Below are 25,448 nucleotides of genomic sequence, written 5' to 3'. Positions count from 1 at the left end.
TAATTGCATTTTTTTTTATAGGTAGAACAAAAAAAGATGAGGCTTTAAATGTTTGAACTAAAAGTACAGCCAAACTTTGGGCTGTGCACCAAAATTTTTGCTGGCCCTTCAACTCAAACCATTGATTAATCCAAAAAGTGAAGACTTTGGCAATGTCAACCTTATTTCTTCAAAGATTTTCACTCTTCTTCATACTTAAGATAAGAACCTGCTCATAGTCAGACTTGCAGATTCTATTCAAAAGCATTTAAATTGGACAAACATTGATTGATTGATGTGCTAAGAGAACTTTCCAGTATTAGCAACATTATTATTCAAGCGACACCTCGCTTGTGTTTCTTTGCTGATTACGCAACGTCTGTTAAAAGCACTCCCTAAAGTCAACTAAGGTCGATTGATCCATCGGTATCACTAACCTCATTTCGTCATAATTGAATGTTTAAGTTTCGAAAACTGCACAACCACAACTGAAAGCAATTAAAATGGGGGGGGGGGGGGGGGGGAAATAAGCGGATTGATTGAGGTGCAAACTGGACTTTCTGGTATTACTAAGTGTCACCTGGCCAGACGCTGTTCATTCCTCTATTAGATTTGTTTCTTGTGCGCAGACAGGAGAGAGAGCCCCCCCGGGCAGAAACCCAAAACGTAGAAGAACAAATGGGTTAAGGTAAAAAGAGAAAAGTTTCAGCGGAGATGAAAAGTAGGTAAAGACCCTGTTGTCAGGTCCTCGCCTGAAGACCCCCTGCCCCCTCCCCTACATGTTCTCAGACAGTTAAGAGGGGGCTGGGCTGCTACAAGAGAACTAAATATCCGGTTTTGCCTTCCATATGAAATTTGCACCAATAGAAGTGTTGCGATCAATAAGTTGGGAGAGTTTTCAAGACAAATGAAAAGCTAAAAGCGGGTGCACAGACGCTTGCAAAAGGGAGAAGGAATTTATTGAGGGGTGGTTGGGGGTTGTCGTGCCGGTTGTACTAGTGTTTGGTGGGAAGGAGGCGCTGGGTGGGGAGGGGTCAGAGGTCAGCCTCTTGCACTCAACAGCTGTCCTAAAAGCAGCAGAGATAAGGACCGAGAGCATCCTGTGTGCGTGTTTGCACGCATGTGTGTTTTGGCAAATTTGTGCGGCGTCTAATAGCGCTCGGTGGGCAAACACATACAGTAAAGCTTGACCAACTGGAATCTTCACCTCGCAAGGAGTAGATTAGAACACAGAGGAAGGGGGGGAGGGAGGTCAAGGCTTGACCGGTAGGCCAGGTCATTCATCAAGCGCTAATGGCCAGAGCTTTATGCTGTCGCCATGAATGACCTTTGTCCGAAAACCACGCGAGGCTTGAGCGCCAGACAATGGGCATGGGCAAAAGCATCCATTCCAAACATGTCAGTCCGGTTCTGAAGGAAGTGGCCATTGATTGCTAATGTGAGCGAAGGGGGAGGGGCTAAACGTTTGCATACGAGTTCATGGCTTATCTCCAGCTCGGAGAGAGTTGCGAGCAGCTGGACAGCAAGATTTTACCGCATACTGGACAGTACGTATGATTAACACTGGCAGTCGGGCTCACACAAAAGTTTTACACGTGCAAAACAGGTGCAAACAGATGCGGAAACTAATGTAGTGCCAGTTGCGCTAATTTGCCGCATTGTTCTTTTTGGGCCTTCGGGGAACGCACGCAATGTGCTTTGTAAAATCCGAGCTCAACTGCGCCAGGTGATTTTACGTCTGGAAGGCAGGTGCCTGCCAAAAGTGGCATACATAGCAAAACAGGAGGTGTACTTTTTAAGCTCATGTCAACATTTCGGAAACATTATTGCCACATGTCCAAAAGTGCTGAATGAATGTGAGCCAGTCACAAGAAGATGGCACGCCACAAGACAAAACTCCAAAAAGCTCAATCAATTGTCATGCAATTGCTGGCTTTTCCAAACTGAGCTCATTTGAAAGTTATTGCCAACCAAAACAGCAGCACACAAAAATTAAAGAACGTCCGACCCAAGCGTGATGTAACCGCGCCATTCCATCGGTCCATGGAAATGATCCCGAACATCGGTAAAATGTTCACAATGTAGTTTTCATTTCCTCCCTCGGATGGATCCGAGTAAACTCGGCGTCGATGCTCTAAGAATAAACGAAGAGTTGCTCGAATGAGGGATGCTCTGTTTCCTGCGTGACACAATCACTTCCTTAATGGCAAGCCTGAGCACATTGCGCCATATGCTGAATAAGATCAAAAAACCGCAAAGCAGGAAGTTGCTGCTGGCACGCAAACAAACACACCTTACACTTGATTATTCCAAAGGAATTAAAAGCGACAGGAGCATGCAAGTTGGCAGAAGCAAAAAACAGTTTCTCTTTGTATTCATTCTTGTCAATAGTAATAATAAAAAGAGGACGACGCAGAATATACGTGGGACCCATTCTTTCCTCCTGGCATCGGATGGCTTTAATTAGTGGCTTTATGCAGTCGAGGAAAGCGACACAAAGCGTAACCATGACATATGAGGAAACGCTTTATCGCGCTGCAATTATGCACCTACTGCAATTTTCTGACTTGGGTTTCTGAACTCCAAGGCTGTGAGTGACAATGTACTGTCAAATTTCGTTTTTTCTTCTCCCCAAGGTTTTTCACGCTCCGGACCGAAGTACAGCATGATGACGCTGCTGAACAAAATACTACATTCAAGGATGCCTCAGGTAGCGTGAACAAAAGGCAAATCTCGCTTTAACAGTGTCAAAATGGCACTTTGCCATTTTAGCGGGTAACAAAGACGTTGAAGGAGTTTGCTTTTTATTGAGTTCAGGAAAAAGACGTGTGGTGAGAATGCATTCAAGACTGGAGTGTAAACAAATGCAACGTCGTGGCGCTTTATTCGCGCTGTATTACGCCAGGGTCGCTGCTAGGCTGCCGCTTACGAGAGCCCTTTTTCAAAAGAGACATCTTTTGTCTTCTGAGTGGAAACCTTGCTTTGCTACTGCGACAAATACAACTTTTCATTTCATCAAATTCATGTACGTGGCACATTTTTATTTCTTCTCGTATCATATTTTGCCGTACATCCTGACCAACTTAAAAGGTACTGCTACATTTCGGTCTCCGACAATATAAACGTTAGATCAGACAGTGGATTGCGTAACCGGATCTTTTGTTTTAAATCCACAGTTGATTACGGTTGACATGGATCTGAAATCTGAAATCTGTTCACTTCATCATCAGCACTGACACCAATTGACAAATAGGTAGAGCATCACTTATGCTTCTTCCGATCTGATCTGATCTACTGCCCGCGTCCGGCCATGTCAGGAAAAGCGCACGCTCATGAAAATCGTCAACGACAGACGTAAAGTCTCTGTCGGGATTAGCATGTTTGCATTGTAATGTTTGTACAGCGTCGCCATGTATTGTGGCTACAAGAGGATAAAGTTCAGTCTTAGTCGTTGCGTCTCTAAGACGCGGGCGGGAGCCGGCCGTGCACATCTGTCGGATTATCTGACGCTGGGAGAGTTTATTCTTCGGCGTGATGCTCAGGGGAGATTATTAGGAATCAATGCCAAAGTGGATGTGCGGAAATAGAAAAAAAAAAAAAGTCTGGATTTATTCAGACTGCGTTTACAGGGAACCTTTGATCGATCAGTCGTAGCACTTAAAAAGTTGATATGGCCGACAAGTTGAATCACAACTAATCTGACATTATGCAGACAAAGGCGTTGCTGCACCGGGCCGCCCCCTTGCGTCATATTTCTTCATCTTGTTTGGGTTCGAGTGCAGTGAGGCGTTACGTTGGCTGGAGGATTTTCAAATTTGAGGATTCATATTTTATATTCAACACAGCACCCCATTCGCTGATTTAATTTATGGATAACCCTTTTCTACAGGAACGGTGGCGGAGTGGATCACATTTCTGCCTTCTGACAAGTGAGACGGCCCGAGGCGCCGTTCGAACCCGCACGTGTGGTATTTGCGTCATTATCGGTGCAGAAAACACTCAATTATTCGAAATGCAAATCCTCAAGGTCAACGGTGATCGTAACCGAATTGACAACTTTACCAGCAAGTTTAAGTACACACGCAAAAACGAGGTTACGAGAGCAACGAATTGTGTTAGTTCTAAACAAAGTAAAGTGTGTTCTTATTAGCATGATTATTCTCGCTGGTGGCAAGTCAAATAAGCAAACGAATCATGCGTGCGACGACACGCACTCCGCAGCCCTTGCCGGATTAACCCAAAAAGTCATTAGCAGAGTACTTTTAGTGCCAATGAAAGACGTTTACAAGGACTTTCCCCGGCTGCAGCCTGCAGTTTCACGCAGGTTTATGTAAGCGGTGGGAAATCACAGGCGACTTGTTTTTAGAACAGAGCAGAAGACTGGAATCATGGCCGCAAAGGAAAGCGTGTAGAGGAATGTCCCAAATAAAATGGCAAACTGAGTATTCCCAATCGGCGCGCACATTGCATTGTACAGTTCTTAATCCAGTTGGAGTCCTCGTCACCATGTGACTGTGCAGTCTTAACGGAGCTAACAGTCTGACACCTTGACAAGAACGCTTCTTCCCAAGCCAATAAAATCATAAAATGGCCTTAGAGGCCTTCTTGCCTCTTTGAACAGGCGCGATAGCCAGGGCAGCCGAGTAGACGGCAGACACTACGGTGCGAAGTGCCACAGTCTGGCACTAGACGCCGCACATGCACAGTCTCAAGAACGCACGGCTGCAGGGAACTAGGGCAAAGATGGGCCATCGGGACAATTACTGGCACGGTGGAATGGTGGCGGGGATCTCATGTGCGGTGCTCCGCCCTTCCAAAAAAGACAGGGCAAGCGCTTTACTACTATACAAAGCCGTAAAGACCGAGCGCCGATGGACGACAGCCGTTTGGGCGCACAAAACGGTCATTTTACCCGATTCTTCTTTTGAAGGTTTAATTCTGTTTGGGGTGGAGTGTTGTGAAAGCGACCGATTCGGGAGGCGTTGGATATGTTTGTGTCGGCGCTGGCAGCTGAGGCAATCGGAGGCTCTAAAGCACATCTAAGTTTGGGCAATTAGTTCCAGTGCCACTATTAATGTGCTGAAGGGGCGCACTCGGCAGGGGGTCGAGGGCTCTGCTCAAAGGCTTTCGGGGCTCGCTAAGAAGAGGGCGGACGGGGGGGTTGAATATGGCCAACAAAGGTGGGGGTCAGGACCTCAGGGCCATGTGAAAGCTGCACCATGTCCACCCCCCGCTTTACACGGAGCACTTGGACCAGGCCGGTCGCCGCGTCTCTGCACGGTGTACCGCACCCGTGACTGCACTTCGCTTGCAAATCCTGATCGGCATTGAAAATACAGTACAAGAACAAGTGCATCTTTGTCATAGTCATAGATGCGATGAAATTGAAGGTGCGTTCTCACAAGATATTGCACACAATGCAATTATTCTCAAAAGTCTCAGAGTACAGTCTGGCTATCACAAAAGGCTGTCGGTTCTGAACCGTCGGCCAGAGGGTAGCGATCGAACCTGCGGGGGTCCAGAAGGGGTCAGGTCCCTGAGGAGATATGCCACCGCCTTGCTTAAGCAGCAAGAAGATTTATTTGATAATCATTCAGGATTATGTTACATTTTTGGCTGGTTGGGTCAAAGCACTGCCCACCGGACACTTTGACAGCCGCCTTTGTGTTTAGGCTGGACAATAGAGGTGAGAGGTGGGTGGCGGAGGGGGGACCACCCCCCTACAACAACTGAAGCCTGCTTCATCTGTAAAGTTCTTGCCTGCTGACCTCTCACCCCTAGCGTCATTGTCCCAGTAAAAATAATAAAATGTGTTCCGGCTGCTGTGTTTATGGCACGTCTTGGCGGGCGGTTCCCCTCGGTCCTGGTGACGCGCTACGCCACGATGGAAGGTTGACACTAAGATTACACCAAGATTAGCCATCCAAATGTTCTGATACGCACGAGCCCGTTCAACATGCAATCGAGTTCAAAAATGCTTGACACACTTTGGGAATCCTTGCTATAGAGGGTCCAGTTTTGTCGGTCAATCCGGGGCACATCTTAGCCCGGTTGTGTTCAATTATGGCTTTAGGTTTCAACTCATCGAAACAGCCTGAGAGCCTTTTGTGCTTCGTTCTCAAACAGGTTTTACTTGATGGGTCGTGTAATCAGGTACACAGAAGCAGATTCAGTCAGAAAATAAACTGGACAGAAGTGTTACATGATATACATACAGAAACGGGAGTTGCAGAATTTCAACTGAACTTTGTGAACAGGGAGAAATGATTAAGGTGTCGGCCAAACATGTTGGTTTGGTCCATTCAAGTTCTTCTTTTTTGTTTAGGTGATGAGAAACTGCTGTAACTGTCGTGAGGTTGGTTTCAAATGACTCACTCGGCACTTTAGATGATCAATGTATGGACGTTTCGCAACCAAGCAGCAACGCCCCCCCCCCCCCCCCCCCCCCCACACACACACAAAAGTCAGGTCTGTAACCCCTGCTGCCCCCCACCCCCCTTTGGACCCCTCCGTGCTCTTTGACCCAAACTGGAGGCCTGACTGAACACAAACAGTGGTCGTCCCTTCAAATAGCTCTCCGGACTCTCATCCACGGCGGGTTCCCGTTTCATCCGGCGGATGAAAAGCCATACTGTAAACAGGTCCAGGGTCGACCCTGACGAGAGCCGGCCTTGTGTCCGGCGTACTGTAACGGAGCCCAATGCTGACAATAGAGCCCCCTTTGGGCGTTAGGCAGCGGGCTCTCTTCCCCACTGGGCCCACTCAGAATGGGGGATTAGGGAGGAAAAAAAAGAAGGCTCCCCGTTAGGCTCTCCGAGGGGGTCAACCCCCTCCAAAGCAGGAGCGCAACCCTGTCCTAAGACACTTTAGCCTTTGTCCCCGGCGAGGGATGTGGGAGGCCAGAATGTCGAGGCGTGGCTAAGGCTCGGGACCAATCGGTTTGCCCGAAAGTGGGATCAAACGCAATGCAATGCAATGCAATAACTTCAGCTCTGAATTGGCGCTGACCGAGAATCATTGCGAAGAGTGCTATTTTTCCGATGATGTCGAAAAAGAAATGCTTTCAGGATATTTGTACTGATCCCCAGCCATTGGTATGATTCACAATAATGTGGGGGCGTTTCTTGCAATCTAACGATTAAGTGCAAAACAGGTAACCGGTTGCGTCTGCACCGGGCTGAGAGACGAAAAGACACGGAGAGGGAGGTTTTGGGTCAGAGGCTAAGTGAAATATATCCCCGCTTGGAGGCATGCGAGTGAGAGGATGCAGGAAGCCGAGGCCCGGAGATAAGGGGCGCACAAGACGTGGCCGATAAGCACCCAAACACCTGCTGAGGGAAAGCCTTCCTCTGCTGCCGCTAGCGGCACTCTGTAAAACGCAAGCGGGGTCGGAGGGGGTGGTGAACAAGGGAACAGAATCATCAGCCGGCCAGAACGGACGCTGTAATCTGCTTTTCCTTTCCCAAAGGTGGAAAGTAGCGACGGAAAAGTGTGGCGGGGTTTGGGGGAAGGGGGGGGGGGGGGGGAGGGCATCGCTCCTGCTTTACTGCACGTCTAATGGCATATGGTGGCGAGTATACGGCATCATTTGTAAGGTCGGCGGCTAGACAGCAGTGACAGAAATGATGCTGCTTGAGTCATGACATGTCAAAGCCACCGGCTCGGACGATCTGTCCACAAAATGGAATGGCTTCTGCACCCCGCCGCACCCCCCCCCCAAGACTACCGCCGCCGCCTCCTTTTTACTACCCCATTCTCGCCCAGGGACAAACAGACAAACACAAAAACAATCTGGAAGCGGTCAAGGGAGACCTTGAAGATGGCTGAGAGCGTGAGAGACAGAACCCATCAAGTGTCACATTCAAGCAATTTCCAAAACTAAGCCACAGTTGCTATAAACAAAGGGCGTCTTTTCATCGCTGATCCAAAGTCCAGGGTTAGGTCGTACCGCGTTTCGATCAAGCTACACTTTGTGAATATTCTGGGGGAGGGAGTTTAATTTTCTCTGCATCCATAATTGGAGCAGCTTCAGATCACGTAAGCGCTTGCATACTCGCAATATCCTAGCTCCGCCCCTATAGTTTTTGCGGATTCTTCTCAAACATTTCCAGGAGGTCAACGTCATTGTTACATATGCAAGCCGCCTTTATTATCGTGCTCCGATGCTCGTCGTCATACACGGACGGGAAGGACCTTTTTTCGACATCTATCTTCTTACTATTTTACACAATTACACAAAGTCTCTAAGATTCTGTTCCGGGCCCCTACCTGACCTCTATGATGGTGCAGAGCGGCAAGGGCTAATTTAGCATCCAGCCACTTTCCGGCCGCTCCGCAAACCACGGACGGATTAGCTGGCCTCACTTTCTTACCTGAGAGCGCTCTTGCAACAGGTGACGGCGGAGAGAATGGGCTAATTTTTATGACTAGCTTCTTAGCGTGCCGCTATCACTCCACTGGGGCCCCTTTTGCCAATCGCTAGCGAGCCATTCAAGTAGCAACAAAAGAGGCTAATTAGAAGCTCTCACTGCAGGCTGCTCGCTCGGGCCTCCGGTTTGATACTTCCCAGGGAGGCTGGGGGCCCTCCCTAGTTTTTTTTTTTTTCTCCACACACAGAGGATATTTGTGAGCACACTCGGTTTAGCCCTCTGGCTCTTCCACATTTACTCATTGTGGAGATCCTCTCTATGGTCTGCCAGAGTGACAGAATCAGAGAGGGGGGGGAAGGCGGCACGTTTCCTTTTATGTGGCGGGGACCCAGAGAGGGGATGCTAATGGGATATCGATGGGATTAGAACCCGGAGCGGAGCAGGTCCAAGGTTCTATGAACTCTTAAGTAAAACCTATTCATCTCGGAGGCTGTAATTCTTTCGTGTGTTTTCTAAAGTGGAAAACCTTGATACAGATGTCTTGCGGGAGTTGAATAACAGCAAAAGAACACACTACTAAATGCAGACGGCGAGCTTCCTTTGATTGGTGCCAAAACAAGACACAGCTTTTTTTGGGGGGGGGGGGGTAGTAGATAAACATCAAAACGTTTAAGGCCGATAACGTATTTGCACGTCACCTGATAACACGCTGTAATTAGCACTTCCCTAGAGCTCCCGTTCCGGACTCTACCACACCAAAGTGGACACGCGCAAGGCCCATGACAGTTTATTTTCCTTATCCATCCCTGCAGACCGCAAGGCCCCCACAGAGACCAAAATATGAGGGCCCCGATGTGTTGTAGTCCCCCGCCCCGCCGGCCGAGGCCATGTCTGTGGCGGCGGTTGGCCGCATCAGGTCAAGCTGCTTACTTTTATTGCGCAAGCGCCTCCTTCCATGCTTATCTCAGGAGGGAGGTGATCTAATCAGCCTGCCGATTAGATCATTGCCTCAGCCCCCCTGCTTTCCTCCGATTCCATAGGAGCATCACCGCCGCCGTTGCCGCCACCTAGGAATTAACATGGCGAGCACACTCCGAAAAAAGAAAACCTTGATCCGGACATTTGAGTGCCTGTGTGTCGTTGCTTTGACAAGATGCAAGCCCCCCTGGCCCCCTCCCCATTCGTGTCAAGTCTCTAATCGATACATCTCCCTATCCTGACAGTCGGGTAAGAGCACAGGTCTGAGATCAGAGCGATGGAGGTGTAAATCTTTACCGTTCAAGCGGAGCCTTTTAAAGTCGCTCCATAATTGGGCTGCAGCCAGAGGTTTTGGCTCGGGAGCGGCCGTGGCTTTGCGGTGGGTCAACGTGGCGGGCAGCTCCTTTACAGCCCCCGGATCGGGAGGACGAGGGGGACCTCGGCTCTTGCCTGGGGGTTCTCGCCACTCACAGTGTGATTTTGAACGGTTCCTTCATAGACATACATACGATCCAAACACCTTGCACGGGAAGAGCACGCATGTGCATACAACATTATCACCTGCTGCAAACCGCACGCCTTTATCTGGACTCAATCTTCGCTCGAAGGGGTACCAGGGGGTTAGCCTCCCCCCCGCCCCACCTTCCCCTCCCACTGTGATATGCCGATACCGATAAGAGCCTCGGGCTCGCCGGTTAAACACCTGGAGCAGCGGGTTATTGGCGCGCCCTCCACAGAAGGACAGGAAACGGAAGAGCGAGCACCGCCGCCACTGCCGCCGCCGAGAAATAATGAACAGCAAAGCATGAGAGTGCAGCCGTTAATGCGAACGTGATTATTTCCACCGCCGCTGAATCAAATAAGCAATAAAAGGAATAGCGAGAACAAACAAGCAAACACAAAGAGAGGAGCAGGAAATCCGGATCTCCTCTCAAAGTGGCCCGCCGTATTTAGGGAATTTCAAGTGCTGATTGCTTTCTGAAAATTCTCACCTGTGCTACACTCATTACGGCTCATTTACACGAGATGGGACCAAGCTTATTGTTGCGCACTAGGGACCATATCGGCAATAGCAATACAATATTTCTCTTATGACAAAGCTCCTTGCATTCATTTTTCTCCAATTAACGGCTCGCTCGACTCCTTTCACAGGGCGAGATTCACGGAAAAGGAACTATAACCCAAGTTGCAGAAAGCGTCTGAAATTCCAAATAGCTATTTGTTTGATATAAAGCAGAGTGTGAGTGGCAACTGAATCCCAACAGGAAACGTTGCCTTCTTTCTGGCTCAACTTGTAAATATACGGGTGGCTGGCGTCAGCTCACACCGGTGACCTGCGCCAGCCACATCTGGAAACAATCCCGCCGGTGTTTGACGTGACCCGCCCGCGCCGAGTGAACTCTGCGAGTTTGTTGCCGAGGCGGCGGTGACCCCGACACGGTGGCAGCAGGGAAATGATGCGTAATTAGTCAAAGGCAACATGACTCCCGGCCGCCTGAAATAAAACATCTTGCCTAGGAACCGAGGAGTGTCGATGTGTTTTTTTTTTTTTCCCCTCCCCCCTAAGCGCGTGATGCAACATTTTGATTTTGGGCTGTCTCGGCGGTGCGTCTAAATGACGCCATTAGTATGCTACGAGGCAGTGGCGCCGCCAGATCAATGTAGGAAACTGTGTGGAAATCTCCTTTGATACGAGATTTCCCAGCTCGCCGCAATTGACGAAATTCCTCTTGAAACACAAGCAAGGCTCCACACGGCAGGCAGGCAAACTTTTCTCAAGGCGGCGGCCGCCGTCCGTCTGTCCGTCCGTCCGTGCGTCTTTAAACGTGCGTGGACTCCATTTGTAGTTTGGAAAGCTTGATGAAAAGTCGGCAAACCCCAACACAGGTAGATGTGACTGAAAGTTGCTCTGACTTTCACTTCGACAAAACCTTTGCTTGAAGAAATTCTTCCTCTCTACGGTAACAGTAGTGAAGCGACACACCGCGAAAGCCGGAGGGAGGGGAATTCATTCGAGAGGTGAGGTGACGGAGTTCAAATCCTTAAGTGAACTTTAACCGTTGTGGCATTGTCATTGATTTGCGCAAACATTGAGGGGAGCTTACAAGGAAAGACACAGCAAGAAAGAAAAAAAAAAAATCAAATGATGGCAAACGGCCGCTCTTAGGAAACGTAACCTTTGCCGCTTTATAGCGTTAGTTCGCAGGCCTTGAGCACGCTAGCGCTACACTGTCCTCCCGGAAGTACCTCCTTAGAAGCTCTCAGGGTTTAGTGTTCATTTCCTGGACGGCCTTTGCTAAAACGTTTACGGTAGGACAAAAACAAGCCGAAGCAAACAAAAACTAGCTGCTTACAACAATGATTCAGCAGTAAATAGCTCTCGACAGACGTCCGGCCAAGAAAGACAAGAAAGCTATCAAGAGCGCAAGAGAATGAAACAAAGCCGTCCTACCTGTGCTGCTCCACGGCGTCGTTATCGGGAAGTTCTGCACCGCAGACGTTGCAGCGTTCGTGCTGGCTCCTGCCGTCGGGTTTCATACCCACCGCCAGTTCGCCCAGCTTGCTGAAGAACTCCCTCTGGATGAAGCTCTGGGGGAGCAGGCCGCCGTAGGCGCTGAAGTCCACCGACATGGCCAAGGCCGGCGACATGGGCAGGGCTGAGGCCATGGAGACGGGCATGGACATGATGGCGTGCTCGCCTTTGTGGTTGACTGGGAGTGAGTAGAGGGACGCCAGGTGCTTCTCGGCCATCCCGGCCATGGCTTCTAGCCCCATGTGGCCCACGTCGGCTTGAGGGTCGCCCATGCCGTCGTCGCGGACGTAGTGCAGCTCGCGGGCGCTGGTGATCACGCTGCTTCTGGTGGGCGTGCCCGGCCCGTCTCGATTGCGCTCCTCGCCGCTTCGCTCGCCGTTGCTGGAGGCGCCCGACTCTGCGCTTTCGTGGCCGTTGCCGCCCGCGTCCACCTGCATCATTTCCGTCTTGATCTCGCTCACCAGGTGATGGGCGTTGGCGTGCTGGCCCCCGAAGCCTTGCTGAAGCAGGGTCTGCCCGATGCTCATCAGGCTGTCCACCGCGGCTTTGGTGGGGCTCAGGTTGGAGACGCCGAAGGACGTGGAGACAGAGGGACTCTGGTCCACCATGCCGGACATGGCGCCCGACAGGTAGAGACTCTCCATGGAATGCTTTTGGGCGCTCTTGACCCCGTTCTGGCCTTTGCGCTCGTCGTCCTCCTCGGCGCTGCCGTCGTTGACACCAGCCTCTGCATCGTTCTCGTCCGACGACTGGATGGTCTCCAGGATCTTGAGGCATTGCTCCTCCAAATACTCGATCTCCAGGATCTCTGCCGCGTACAGCAAATCGTCCAAGTCCTCCACTTTGGCCTGGAGCGTGGCAGTGTAAGCGTAGTCCAAAATCTGTTGGAAGGTCTTTGGCGAGAGAAAGTCCAGGGTGTAATGCTGGCTGCTGCGGTGGAAGAGGATCTCAAACATTTTGCTGGTGCAGGCCAACACCGTCCGGTGGGCGTGGAACTCTTGGCTATCCACCATGATGACCACGTCGCACAGTGTCCCCGCCAGGCGCATCTGGTTGGCCTTCTGCAGGAGCGCCGTGGGGTGGTTGGGGTTCTGCAGCTGGATCGTACCCATCTTTGTTAAATCCATGACGTCGATGCAAGTCCACCGGGCCGACTCATGAGGCTAGCCTTCCCCCCGCTCGGCAGTGGTTTTAGCGACCGGATGAAACCTGCAACGAGGAACATAGGTCCTTCTAAAAATCGAAAACATTATCAAAGACTTTTGAATGACAAGTAGGAAGTCCTTGTGGTCTTTTCAATCCCAACGTCCCCGCGGGGATGCTAAAGGAACATGGGCACCGACTGTAGATTCATGAAAAGAGACAATTTGTGAGCAGTCTGTCTGGCTCGCCCTGCATACCAATCAGGCCGACATATGTCATGCGAAGACAGAGAGGGGAGAAAAAAAACAAAAAACAAGAAACAAGCCCACACGTCTTCATTCGTTTAGCTGACCGGTTAAACAGGCAGCCTCACAAAAGAGCGCCAAAGCGGCCTTTTCGGAAATTAAATAGCCGTCTCGTTCAGTATTCCCATCACAAACCGGGAGGGTGTGTGTGTGTGTGGGGGGGGGGGGGGGGGGGGCAGATGGAGCAGCGGCCAGAAATGGCTGGGAAGAGAGAGGAAAAGCGCCACACAATGCTGCGGCACTAAAACATCCAAAAATGAGCCACCAGTCACGTGGGCAACATGTCAAGGTTCCACAGTTCATAGGAAGTGACGTTCAAGTGATGTGACCCATCACATCTGCACTGTACACACACAATGTATATAGTGTCAGGCATTTAAAAGTGTGTGTGTGTGTGTGTGGGGGGGGGGGAGGGGGGGGTCAGGCACAGCCCTGCAACCATTCTTCCAAACGCCACTAATTGCATCATGTGCACAGCATCATGCACCGCATCATGTGCACAGAATCCCAATCTATGTGCGCTCAGCTTTTGTTTGCACAAATGAGCATTGAATAAATAGTACTACTGTACACGGATGGCATCGATTTGAAACAGGAGACGAGACGTGATGACAAAACGACAGTCTCGCTCTCGCCCTCTCTCTCTCCCTCCCTCCCTTCCAGTCAGTCAACGGAGGTCATTCGCGACATTATCTGTATTACAGCTTTGCCAATAGCGTCCAATTTACGACCACCCCAACGCCAGCCACCCTTCCGTAAACGCTTGTTGCGCTCCTGCGCGCGTGTGCGCACTTAATGGTGTTCTTTTATCACGCACGTTATGTTATTAATAACACACAGACGGGGGGGAAAAAAAAAAAAGACGCGCGCCGTGTGTCTAGACAGCGCAGACACAACACTTGCATTTGAACATACGCGATATCCCCCCCCCCCCCCCCCCCGTCTTTAAGTCCAACCAAACAAATCGATGCTATTATGTGAGTGTGACAAATATGCATTTGGTATTCCAACACACGCTCCGTGGAGAGAAAAAAAAAAGTCCGCTTCATTTGGCGCACAGGTGGTCACCGATGTCATGACGCCAAACAATTTACCGACAGCTGTCAATTACTTTAATTGGTATCGGGTCGTCTCGAAAGAGGAAAATACAATTAATCGCCTTTAAATGAAAAAAAATGAAATAAAATAAATGATGCCACAACGTCACTAAAAGTCCTCCAGGTGCGTTCTGCCTGTCGTCGGTGCTTTTACGTTAACCATTTCGAAATTGGGTCAACTTTGCGAACCTTTCATCCACGGTAACGGGCTGTCCATGCCATGCACGTCAACAACTCCGCAAGGTTGAACGGGGACACGTACGGCGAAAGGTGCACCAGAACGTTGAAAGTGCGTGGAAGGGCTTGAAATGACGATTATTAATAATCAAAATAAATGAAAAAAAATAAACGGTGGTGCTAAGGTGGCGCCGGTCGGTGCGTGTCAGCCGCAGAACTCACCTGAAGTTAACGTGTCACGGAGTCCGGAGTGCAGGCGGACAAACAGAGGGGGCAGGCGGGTTTGTGGAGCATAGTAAAGCCCCGCTCGCTCCGTGGTTCTCTCTCTTGCGCTGGTGATTCTCTGGGAACACGCACTAACTCCTTCCCTTGTCTCGCCGGAGCGAATCAACGCGGGCGGCGCTGACGTCAGGCTGCAGACCAAGCAGCGCAAACGGCGAGAAAGTGAGACACCTAGGGGGCTGTCTCATGTCCACATGTGTCTGTATGTCTTGTGTGTGTCACGCACGCAGTCGGGTGAAAGCCACGCCCCCCCATCATCAATACAGAACGTGCGCTTCGAGACGTCATCTCGTCAGTTTAGGAGATCTCGCGTTACTAAAATGAGCATTTGGTGGGGGTCTTTTGATATTTTTTGGGGAGGGAGGAAAAGTTGGAAGATTGGCACGAGTGGGAAATGTGGGTGAGACCACACAGCAAAGTCACCTTGGAGTTGGAGATCCCATTGTGTGCTGGAGACACGCTTTGCCTTGCCTTGGGCTCGTTGGAGGCATGTGGCACAAGATTGCCATGGAGACCTCTGTCCATTTCCTCTTCCTGTTCTGTCTCGGATGACCTGGGCCAAGATGTTTCCTTAACTGGAAGCAGGAAATGCCCTCACATTTGACAATTCTATAGCTGACCCGGTTCTCCGACGGGAGCCTTTCTTTCAATCGGCCCAAGTGGAACTACGTGTAGACAAGATGATGACTTGAATGGCCTGGCTATCTCAGACGCACATCGACACTCCAGCGGCTGATAGACGCCGCCGCGTGGTCTCTATCTGAGCGAGGACGGCGCAGCCTGCAGACCGTCGCTCGACGTGAGCCCCTTGCTCACCTTTGATCTGGAGATGCAATAGGCCCAATAGAAAAAATGCTCCATTTTTTCCAATGTTTCAGTCAACAGGTTCTTGAGCCACCTTTGACAGGCCGGCTGGGTTTGAAGGGGTGGGGGGCTTTGGTAAAAATCCAATTTCCGTCAGACTGCCTTACAGTTGTGCTCTGGGAATCTTTAGATTCATCCGGGCACGGATCACAGAGTGCTTCATTACCTTTGAGCTGCGTGCTGCGCAGGCTTAGCCGGGGATAAAGAAAAAGGCACTCCCTTAATCTGTTTATAATCCGCCGTTTTACCGAGGGGGGAAGAAGGAAGATGAGGGAGGGCAAAATTATTTATAAAAAAAAAAGAAGAAGAACCAGATCATGGGCACACTTTGATATAATAACAAGGAGTTAGCCAGACAGCGACTGGAGAAAGTTTGGGGGCTCGTGTCAGATTAGACACAAAGAACATTAAATGTCAGATTGAGGAATTAGAGCTCATGATTGGCGCTTTACGTGACTCCAATTCAAATTTCTACACACACACACACACACACACACACACACACACACACACACACACACACACACACACACACACACACACACACACACACACACACACACACAGATTTTACGTTGAACGAGGGAGCTCATTTGCATCACTTCTGAACTGCAGAAAAAAGTTAATAGTTAAATCATGACACATTCCCCCAAATGTATTATTATTGCTCAATATAAGGCAGCAATAGATGTTAAATTTGCTTGCCAATATTTAAAAGAAAAAAAAATCATGGAATGAATTGCATTTTATGTGGTGCCACAGTTCATCCTTTCTGCTACAAAGGTGAATTGAGGACTCAAGCAAAGATGAAATTGTGCATTAAATCAGGGCCATCAAGCGGTTAACATCTCCATGTTGCTGAGTGTTGACCAAAAAACAGCCCCCCCCCCCCCCCGTCCACCCCATTATGTGCAGGCATGTGTATGGAGGAGGTTTGTGTATGTGTGGGGGGTTGCCGGAGCTTTGCAGTGGGGGTGTCCTGGCCCCCACACAGTGGACCTTTGTGAAAGCCAGCCGCACTGAATGGACTCTTTTTACACTTGTGTAAACCTCTGGTCTGAGGGGGGGGGGCACGGGGGCAGTGAGGCCCCGCCTCTTCGACCCCTGACCCTCACCTCTGACCTGACCTGCGCAGGATTTTGCTCTGGAAGTGCTTTTTTTTGGGTTTTAGTCCAAGGCATGTGGTTGCGCTCAAAGACAAAAATCAAAACCCTAAGCTTGAGGACGTTTCCCCAAATCTGCTCAAATCTAACTTATTTTTTACTAGGTGTTACTCACGATGAAATTTAAATTTCAAATTGGTTCCGACAATTCACAATAAGTGCGCAATGACGTTAATGGGTGAAACGTCCACGTTGAGCCAAGGGTCTTATTGGTCGGCCGCCGATCGTTGACTTCTTCATTTCAAGGTGGCCGCCGTAAGCTCCGTCTCACGACAAACGTACCTTAAAAGAATGGCTCGGCTCAATCTGGGCTCACGTGGCCAGGTGAGCGAGCGCTACCTTGACCCACGACTCTCTGACCAATCCTTCAAGATAAAGACAGAATGGCTAGCATCCATTTGAAGCTGATTTGGGCTGTTAGTGCAAGGTAGGGCATCCTCGCCAGCCGCTGATAGAAGATCAATGCTCTCCCATGTTCGGTGAAATTGGACGTGGCACGCATTGACCCGACAAGCATTTGACTGTATGCTCGCCCCGATGGGATTGACCGCCGTACGTGGGCGACGCCTTGGAATTGAATAGAAATGGCCAGTGGCACAAACAATTTTGGGATCTTATTTAAGATAGCAAAAGTGAGTTTTGGCAATGACAATCGAGCTTGTGCTTTTGCCGTATTTTGAGCGTCTCCTTTTGAGGACATTGGGGATTTGGGGAGCCACATTCATTATTGCTATCAGATGGAAAGTGGATCTGATAAGGTCTTTGGGACACGTCAAGGACTTTCGCCGCACCTTCAAGACTCAGAGTCCACAATGGCCACTTGCTTTACTTAGGGAGACCGGGTTCTTTTAAGACAATCATTTACAGACATTAGAAAAGACATTTCCTGCCTTTTTCTGTCTGGTCAAGCTAGAAAATAAAAATTTTGAACAAATACAACAAAAAGCATTAAAACATTTATTCATTCTAAAGTAACTAACTATTTCATATATGTATATTATAAATTGCTTTGCTTTGTGGAAAAGACCCATTCACCCATCATTGGAATGCATTTTAACGCTTCACTTTTCTCCGTAATAAGATGTGAAGCCTCACATGCTAGCTTGTTAAAAAAAAAAAGGAAGGAAAAAAAAAAAACAGATGAGGTGATCTTCAAAGCTCTTCTATTTGGCTCCAGTGTGAGCGTATTTGTCTACCTGTGTTCAATTTCCCCGGCTTTGATTCGCTCCATCCTTTTCTCGAAGCGCCCGCCCGCCCGTCCATCGCCTAATAGCCTCTTCCCCTACACGGGAGATTGCGCGGACACATTGGAAGGGGCAAAAAGCCCCCGCAGATAGACTCCGTTTAGTGCGCCGCTCGCCTGCGTACCGGCATTAATCTGGCATCGCTGTAATGAGTCCGCAAAGGCCTGCAAGGTGAGATGGAGGCTGAAGGAATGCGCTGAAAAAACACAGAAAAGGGGGAAGAATGTCATCTAGAGAGTTCAATTAGTTCAAATTCTAAAATTAGGCCATGTACCAAATCATTTTGATCAGAATTTTGTGAGAAATTGTACAGAAAAACAACCAAGGTAACATTCCTAAGTAACTCTGCTTCACCTCCTACTACGAGAAGGAGGCCAACGAAGCGGAATGAGCAGAACTCACTGAGTCGTCTTCTGTGTATTTCCTTTGAACTTTTGTTATTTCAGTATATACGCTGGCTCTCGACCGGCTCCGACTTGCAATTTGCCCAACTAGTGCTCCAAGAAACACATTTAGCACGTCAGTGTGCCGATCAGAGTCGGGCGGGTTCTTGTGTCCATAGTGCGAAAGCAGTGGAGCGATGGCAAAGCACAGAGTAATCACCTCGTAGTCTTCCCAGACCGGCTCGCCGCAGGATGGCCGCTGGACTGGCAGCTAATCCGTTAGCGCATCGCTTCCCTTTCTCTCGCCAGCTTCCTCCTGGCTAGCGTCAAGCGGTAACTGTAACAAACACAAAATGTCAAGATCGCAACTATTCTTTAGATGAATAGTCGTCTATTTACAGGACGACGCATGGGTTTCCTTAAATTCCTCGTGGATGGCTCTAGAACGGCTCCCTGAGGTACTCCTTTGATAAATGGCAATCATTAGCATCAGGGCCACTATTCTGCTTGACATTTTGACACACAGGGGCCTGTTTTTATTGAAACCAAGCCATGATTACAAAAGAGTGTACGAAAAAAAAAAAATCTAAAACCATACTGAATAAAAGGTGAATGGCTTAAATATTAGAGTAAAGGCGCAGAGTGCAATGTAAACACAGCCGAGGGCATAATTGAAATTTGTGTAAGTGGCATGCAGCTTTTCTAGGCTTGACGTGTTTTTCTTTTTGATTCTTACTTTGGTTGAGGATCAATAGCCCGGGGTGGCTCTCAGACAATGTGTGATCTTCATTAAAGCGAGGCGCACCATCAAGCCGCCCGCAGCTTATTCATCCAGGATGCTTGGATGGAGAGATCTGAGGAAAAAGCGGACACCCAAAAACTATGGATAAACAGATTACCTTGTGGAGTCAGATGGTGTTTGGAAAAGGTGTTTAGTGGTAATTGCAGCTGTTTTAAGTCGGTTACCTGCCGCGCGGACCCGCTCGGCCGCTTCGCGTTCTCTCTCGTCTGTTCTTCGGCCAGGCGAGCCTGGCGGGCAACAATGCCGGCAGCTGCGGCTGCAAGCTGTGAGCCCAGGCTTTTCATTTAGCGCCACTTTTTCTTTTTTCTTTCTTTAGAAGTAATGTGGGAAGTTATTTCTTTGAAGGATACCGCACCCAACCCTTCTGATCAAAAAGTCGCATCAAAAAGCCAAAGCTGAATGTGAAGTGACTAAATTCATGGCCTAGAATAAGCCTACATCTTTCTGAAGGCGTAAAAAGCAGGATTAAAGAGGATGCAGCGAGACGGAACTGTTTAGGTTTGTGTTTGCTGTAACCAAGGGTTATAGCATCATAACAACGATGGGTTACGATGACATAAATGTCATTTATCCCTGGCAAATGCATTGTTTGTGTGTGTTTTGGTGATGGCTGGCATGTGTTGTGAAAAAATCGGAGTGTTCCGCAAAAGAATGTTTGGCTGCTTGAATAAAGAAGAAGGAAGAAGCGGCTTGGGAAACAATCAAATAAATCCAACAGAATGTGCTTGGTCAAATTGCGAGTGCGCCGCAGCTGTCGTCGGGAGCACATCGTATCAATTAAACGCACGTCGAGAGGTTTGCTTGTTGTCCCTCGTTCCGCGGCCGTGTTTGTGGTCTTGACGAGTCATCTAATGCCAGCGTATCTTCAAAGATTTGCATTGCGGGATAACATCAACAATGACAATGAGCAAACAAATACAGTGAATTCGTTTATAGGAAGTCAAATGTTAGATAAAAAAAAACAAAAAGCATTTGTTTGCCATTTTTCTTTGGATTAAGTGCTCTGCACAGGACCTCCGCCAAAAATGAGCAGGCCTGATCTGTTTCAAAATGGCACCTTGGCGTGCCTGATGTAGGTCTGAAATGGAAAAAAAAAAACATGGTGTGACAATAAATAATTCTAAAATCAGAACTTAAATAAATGGAAAAAATCAACAAAGAACAGATGTCAGGAAAAATAAATTACATCAATGTGAAGAAAATGTGTAAATAAAGGAATGAATGACTGAATCGATAAATGCATGTGTATCTAAAAATATGTATAAAAAGTTTGATCTAATTGAATACAAAAATGAATGAATGAACAAATGAGATAATGAAAACATAAAGATACGTGCAAACTAACCAAATACGTATCGGTATGATATATTATTATATCATTATTATCTAAATATTATTATTTGATGAATAACAGACCAAAAATTACCCACAAGTATGAAAGCACATCCAGCTGAATGAACAGATTTTTTTGCTTCTTTGTTTTTAGTACATTTTGCCCATTGGGCCTCATCAATAGTGTGGAAATGTGATTTTGATTTGTACAGCAATCCAGTTTATTTATTTATCCATTTCCTTTATTTTTTGCTGTAGCCAAGCCATGTTTCTGGCCTGCACATGGCCAACAGGCCCCACAATTGCAAAAAAATCATCTTGATAAAAAGCAGAAGCGACAGCAGAACAACACGTCTTCCAATAGTTGCATCATATTTTTCATTTTGAGCGGGGGGTCATAATAGCGCTCAGAAGACTGTAATCCCCTCAATTTCAAGTCACATATGACTAGTTTTAAAAAGAAAAAAAAGTCTCCTGCAACATCTAAAGGTCAGACCCCAAAGCACGCGGGCCTGCCGAGTGGGCCAGTTGGCTTATCTGCGCCAAGAATCAGTCTCGGACCACACTGGACCATTGTTTAGGAGAGTTGGGGGGGAGGGCTCGGTAAAGGACCCCACTAATCTGCTGTGTGCAGAGGTGGAGGCTGGTGGCAAATACCAACAAGAAAGGAAGAAAGAATACAACTGAAATCTGATTACTTTTCACGCCCACTCAAGATAGAGCAAAATGTACACCAAAGGGAGTGAGAAGCATATATAGAAATATTTTAGGACATCTATCCATAAATACACACTGTACATGCACACACTGCACAGACACACCTGCTGAATTTCAAAATATTACACCTGGTTAAGGCAACAGTTGTCAAGATTGTGCGCGTGTACCTAATAAAGTGACCAGTGGGCGCGTATATGTTCAATTTTCTTCTCTTCATTCAAATCTTATTCAACTTTTCCCGAAAGAATTTGTGCAGGTCCACGCGTTAGATTGAATTAGGCTGCCATCTTTTGGGGAAACTGGAGAATTACATTTTTATTTTAATAAAAAAAAAAAAAAGGCAGTCGCTCCCATGCGCAGTCGCACAACACGTCATAGGGTCAATCCACGTTCACGTTGTTTATATTGGGTGAGCATCATTGAGTTCATTTGGAGCACATTCATAATGGTATATAACCTTTTGATTTTATTTTATAATAATTTTAATAATTTCGTTTTGGATTAGGAAGTGTTCAGTTTGGGGGGAAATTAGGAATTCTGCTGCCTGTTGGTGGTCGACAAGTATAATTACACCACAAGGACAATCTACTTGTATATTGCCCAATTTTGCTTACAATAAACAAACAAACAAATCACCGCACAAAATGCATGCATATATAAATGAATCATTTGTTTTTTTTTCATTATTTTAATTCATTTTCTTTTATTTCCTTCATTGACATTTCAGAGCTTATGTGAAGCGAAAATGAGCCACTCGGGAGACAAATGACACAAGGCTTGGCCATAACCAAGACTATGAATACAAACACACAGATGAAGCCTGGCTGCAATGATAATAATATCGCTTCCTAGTTTTTTACGTACATGCTGGACAAAAGTTGAGAAGATTAAAAAAAAAAAGAGACCTGAGCAGAAATGAGCATTGCATCTTGGTCCTGTTCAGAGTCACTTAAATTGACCCGATGTACATTTATTTACGGAAAAAAGTAATGGTTGTGTCTGAAAGGCTTTCAATGGTCTTTTTCGCTGATTTTTTTTTATATTGAACTACTGAAATAAAGTCAATTTTCCACAATATTGTAATTTCTTCAGATACACCTCTAAGTGTAATGCAGTAAATGTATAGTTGGAAAAAAGAAAGACCTGAAAGAACTCACCTTTGACATAGAACAGTGTCAAAAACCCATCACATATACAAGATGCATCTATTATTTTAAGAAGGTCAACAAATATTAAATTAACTAAAAATAAAAGATGGCGAGAAATGCACGTAATTGTGGTCGTATTCAAAGGCACTGTGTCGTTTCCAGTTTGCTCACGTCTACGAGTGTGGAATGCATGGCTACGTATGCTAAAAATGCTAATTCTATGAAGGAGGGTGTGTGCGTGTGTGTGTAGGGAAAGCAAAAGCCACAATGGACTTGCACATTCACAGTTGCAGTCTGAGAAGGAGCAACTCTGTACAAAATAACAAATACTCATTTACAAAAACCAAAATGTTTTTACAAGGCCAAACACAGGTGGAGTGCGCACAGGAAAAGGCCTGACAGCCCATTGAATAGCACGGCTAAGCTAACAGTTTTTGGAGACACTCAGTTTCCAGCCAATTTTTTTTGCGATAACGTGTTTCGTTGCTGTTGATCAAAACCACGCATCTCAATTTTTTTTTTTTTTCTGGTCCAAAACATTTTTTTTTCTCCAATTTGTTTGTGCGCTTGTTGATAATTATGCTAGCTATTGTTTATATTCAATAAATAGTTTTAATTACAAAATGTAATTAGTTAAAGATGACAACAAACACTGTTTGCACGCAAAGAGCAATTTACAAATTTTGTCATGTGATGATTTGCAATCTATTGAAACCAAGAATTTTTCTTGTCCAAAAACAACCAAAACGTTTTTTTTGGGGTGGTTGTTCGTAGCTTTAAACTGTGCACATTGATAGCAATTTCCCTTTCAGCAATGTCAAACCAAATTTTTGTCTTGTCTGTTTTCTTATGACGTGATGCTATTTTTTTTTAGATATGCCACTACTTTTGTTCCCATTTTTAATAAACACTGTCTTTGTTTGCTTGTTTGTTTTTTGTTGTTGGAAAACAAAATAAAACGCATTACAAAAATTAAATGTAGAAAATGGAGCTTTTCATTGAAATGTATTTGTTTGTTTTTAATGTTTTAAATTAAAATGGTACCTATAGATCAAGTTAAAAAAATGGGATTTCACTGCTCTCTAGTGTATAACTAAATATAGCTGGTTTTATTTTTTTAAAAATAATTTGTTTTTGTTTAAAATTGATCAAATATGTCATAACAGATCACTTCGCGTGTTAGTGGCTTTTAAAAACAATACACTGTATGTAAAGATTTTGTCAACCACCTAATCATAAAATACATGTCGCATCACTGCAGTCATGTAGAAAAATGACAAATAACGAAATTAGCAAACGTTAATAGCGTGCGTCAGTGGAGATAACCCAAGAAAATTTAAGTTTGGAACCAGAAGACAAATTGGCGGTCGAGGCTCATGCGATAAAAACGACAAAAATGGAAAAAAATGGTTGTATTATTCCAACGTCGGAAAGTGAACGGCGAGTGTCATCGTAAAAGGTTTTCCGTAATATAATTTTAGACTGGAGTCATATTTTGATGGAATCCTCGAAAAAAAAATCATACAATAACATTATCACAATAATAACCCAATGACAGCAACATGTACAGAAATACAGTAACTTTGCAAAAAAAACGCAACTCAAAAAATGGCATGCTAACAGAATGGCTAAATCTGACAAACACTTGACAAAAAAAAGCTAAATAGGCAATGATGTCCCGCATATTAATTCATGAACACAACAACAAAAGGGCCAAGTCACACAAACGGTGCCAATGCGACAATGTTTTTTTGTTTTTTGTTTTTTTTTACTTGAAGGCAGTTATCCGTGAAATAAAGCTACAGTCCAACAGAGTCAAATCCGTTCGTATTTGAGATGGTACAGAGGAGCATTAGAGAGCCACGTAGAAGAGAAAAAGTGAATAGTAAATGATTGTGAAAACACAGAAACACCAGAGGAGAAAGTCGCAATGTTACGAAATTTAGGTCGTAATAATACGAGAAAAATTGAACAAATTTTTTTTTTTCAATGCTGAAAATTGTTAATGTTGCAAGAATTTTGTGTGAAAATGAATACTACTTTTCATAAGATATTTTTCTTTCCTGTAAACTACAATGGCATAGATTTATTTAAGATTCCCAATGTTACTTTTGTAAAACTGATCTAATTCCTGTAAAATTTTTTACTTTCTCTCTAAGGCCCCATTCCAGCGTGGCACCCACATATGGAGTATATGTTGCCAGAGGACAGTAGACTAAAAATGTTTCTTTTAAATGCAATAAGGCATGTGCATCAAAGTCTTTACATTTTGTTGGCCCAAAGACACTAAAAGACAAGACGTCCCGCCCCGTTTTGTGACTGCTTTACCGTTTTCCTTTACCGTTGGGACGACGGGGCTCGCCGTGTGAAAATTTAGTCAAGGTTTCAGTGACTGTGACCCTTAACCCACCCCCCACACCCCCCTCCCCACCTGCTCAGAGCCTCAAAAGCCAAGCCCAAACCCCTCCCGGTCTTCCCCATTACGCTTTGCTCTCGTTGCCGTTGGTCTGGGGCGCCTCGTTGGGGACCGTCTTCACTTCGGCCGCGGTGTTGTTGGCCTCTGTCTTGACGTCGTCCTTGGTTTTGCTGCTGCAAAGACACAACACAAGGGGGGCTTCTGTTAGCTTTTGTCAAAGCCTTTTGAGGTAAATTGGGTTACTCTCGCCCTCCTTTCGGAAGCGAGTTTCACACATAATGGGATCAGGCCGCCGATCCCGGGCGGGGCCATGCATCGGAATGACAGCGGCGGCCATGACGGCCGCCGTGCAAATGAAGACACGGGAGACGCAATGAAAGGCAAAAAGAGCTGACCTACAACGTAAACTACACAAACGAACAAGAGGATTAGCGAGCCGTCTGGACCGACACGCCGTTAGAATGCCCTTGTTGTTGGCCTACGCTTGGAGAAAAGCTGAAAATAACAGCTGACGCG

The 25,448-nt window shown here is 46.8% G+C and overlaps 2 protein-coding genes across 2 annotated transcripts in view; both read right to left on the bottom strand.

Moving 5' to 3' along the window:
- The window catches only part of zbtb16a (zinc finger and BTB domain containing 16a), a 63,533-nt gene extending 48,509 nt beyond the window's left edge, over positions 1–15,024 (bottom strand). The window contains exons 1-2 of the mRNA XM_085936099.1: positions 14,804–15,024; positions 11,779–13,068 (exon numbers count right to left, since the gene is read on the bottom strand). Of these exons, the coding sequence (XP_085792225.1) occupies positions 11,779–12,986 (1,208 nt within the window). The 5' untranslated portion in view covers positions 12,987–13,068; positions 14,804–15,024. The remainder of the gene's footprint in view (positions 1–11,778; positions 13,069–14,803) is intronic.
- Positions 15,025–22,060: 7,036 nt separating this feature from the next.
- The window catches only part of ncam1a (neural cell adhesion molecule 1a), an 88,403-nt gene continuing 85,015 nt past the window's right edge, over positions 22,061–25,448 (bottom strand). The window contains exon 23 of the mRNA XM_085935713.1: positions 22,061–25,105. Coding sequence (XP_085791839.1) covers positions 24,997–25,105 — 109 coding nt within the window. The 3' untranslated portion in view covers positions 22,061–24,996. The remainder of the gene's footprint in view (positions 25,106–25,448) is intronic.

This window comes from Syngnathus leptorhynchus, chromosome 17 (genome assembly GCF_054491065.1).
Source record: "Syngnathus leptorhynchus isolate UIUO chromosome 17, UIUO_Slep, whole genome shotgun sequence".
In the NCBI taxonomy this organism is placed as follows: domain Eukaryota; kingdom Metazoa; phylum Chordata; class Actinopteri; order Syngnathiformes; family Syngnathidae; genus Syngnathus; species Syngnathus leptorhynchus.
The sequence above is the reverse complement of the archived record's forward strand: the minus strand, read 5'-3'. Positions and strand labels throughout refer to the sequence as shown.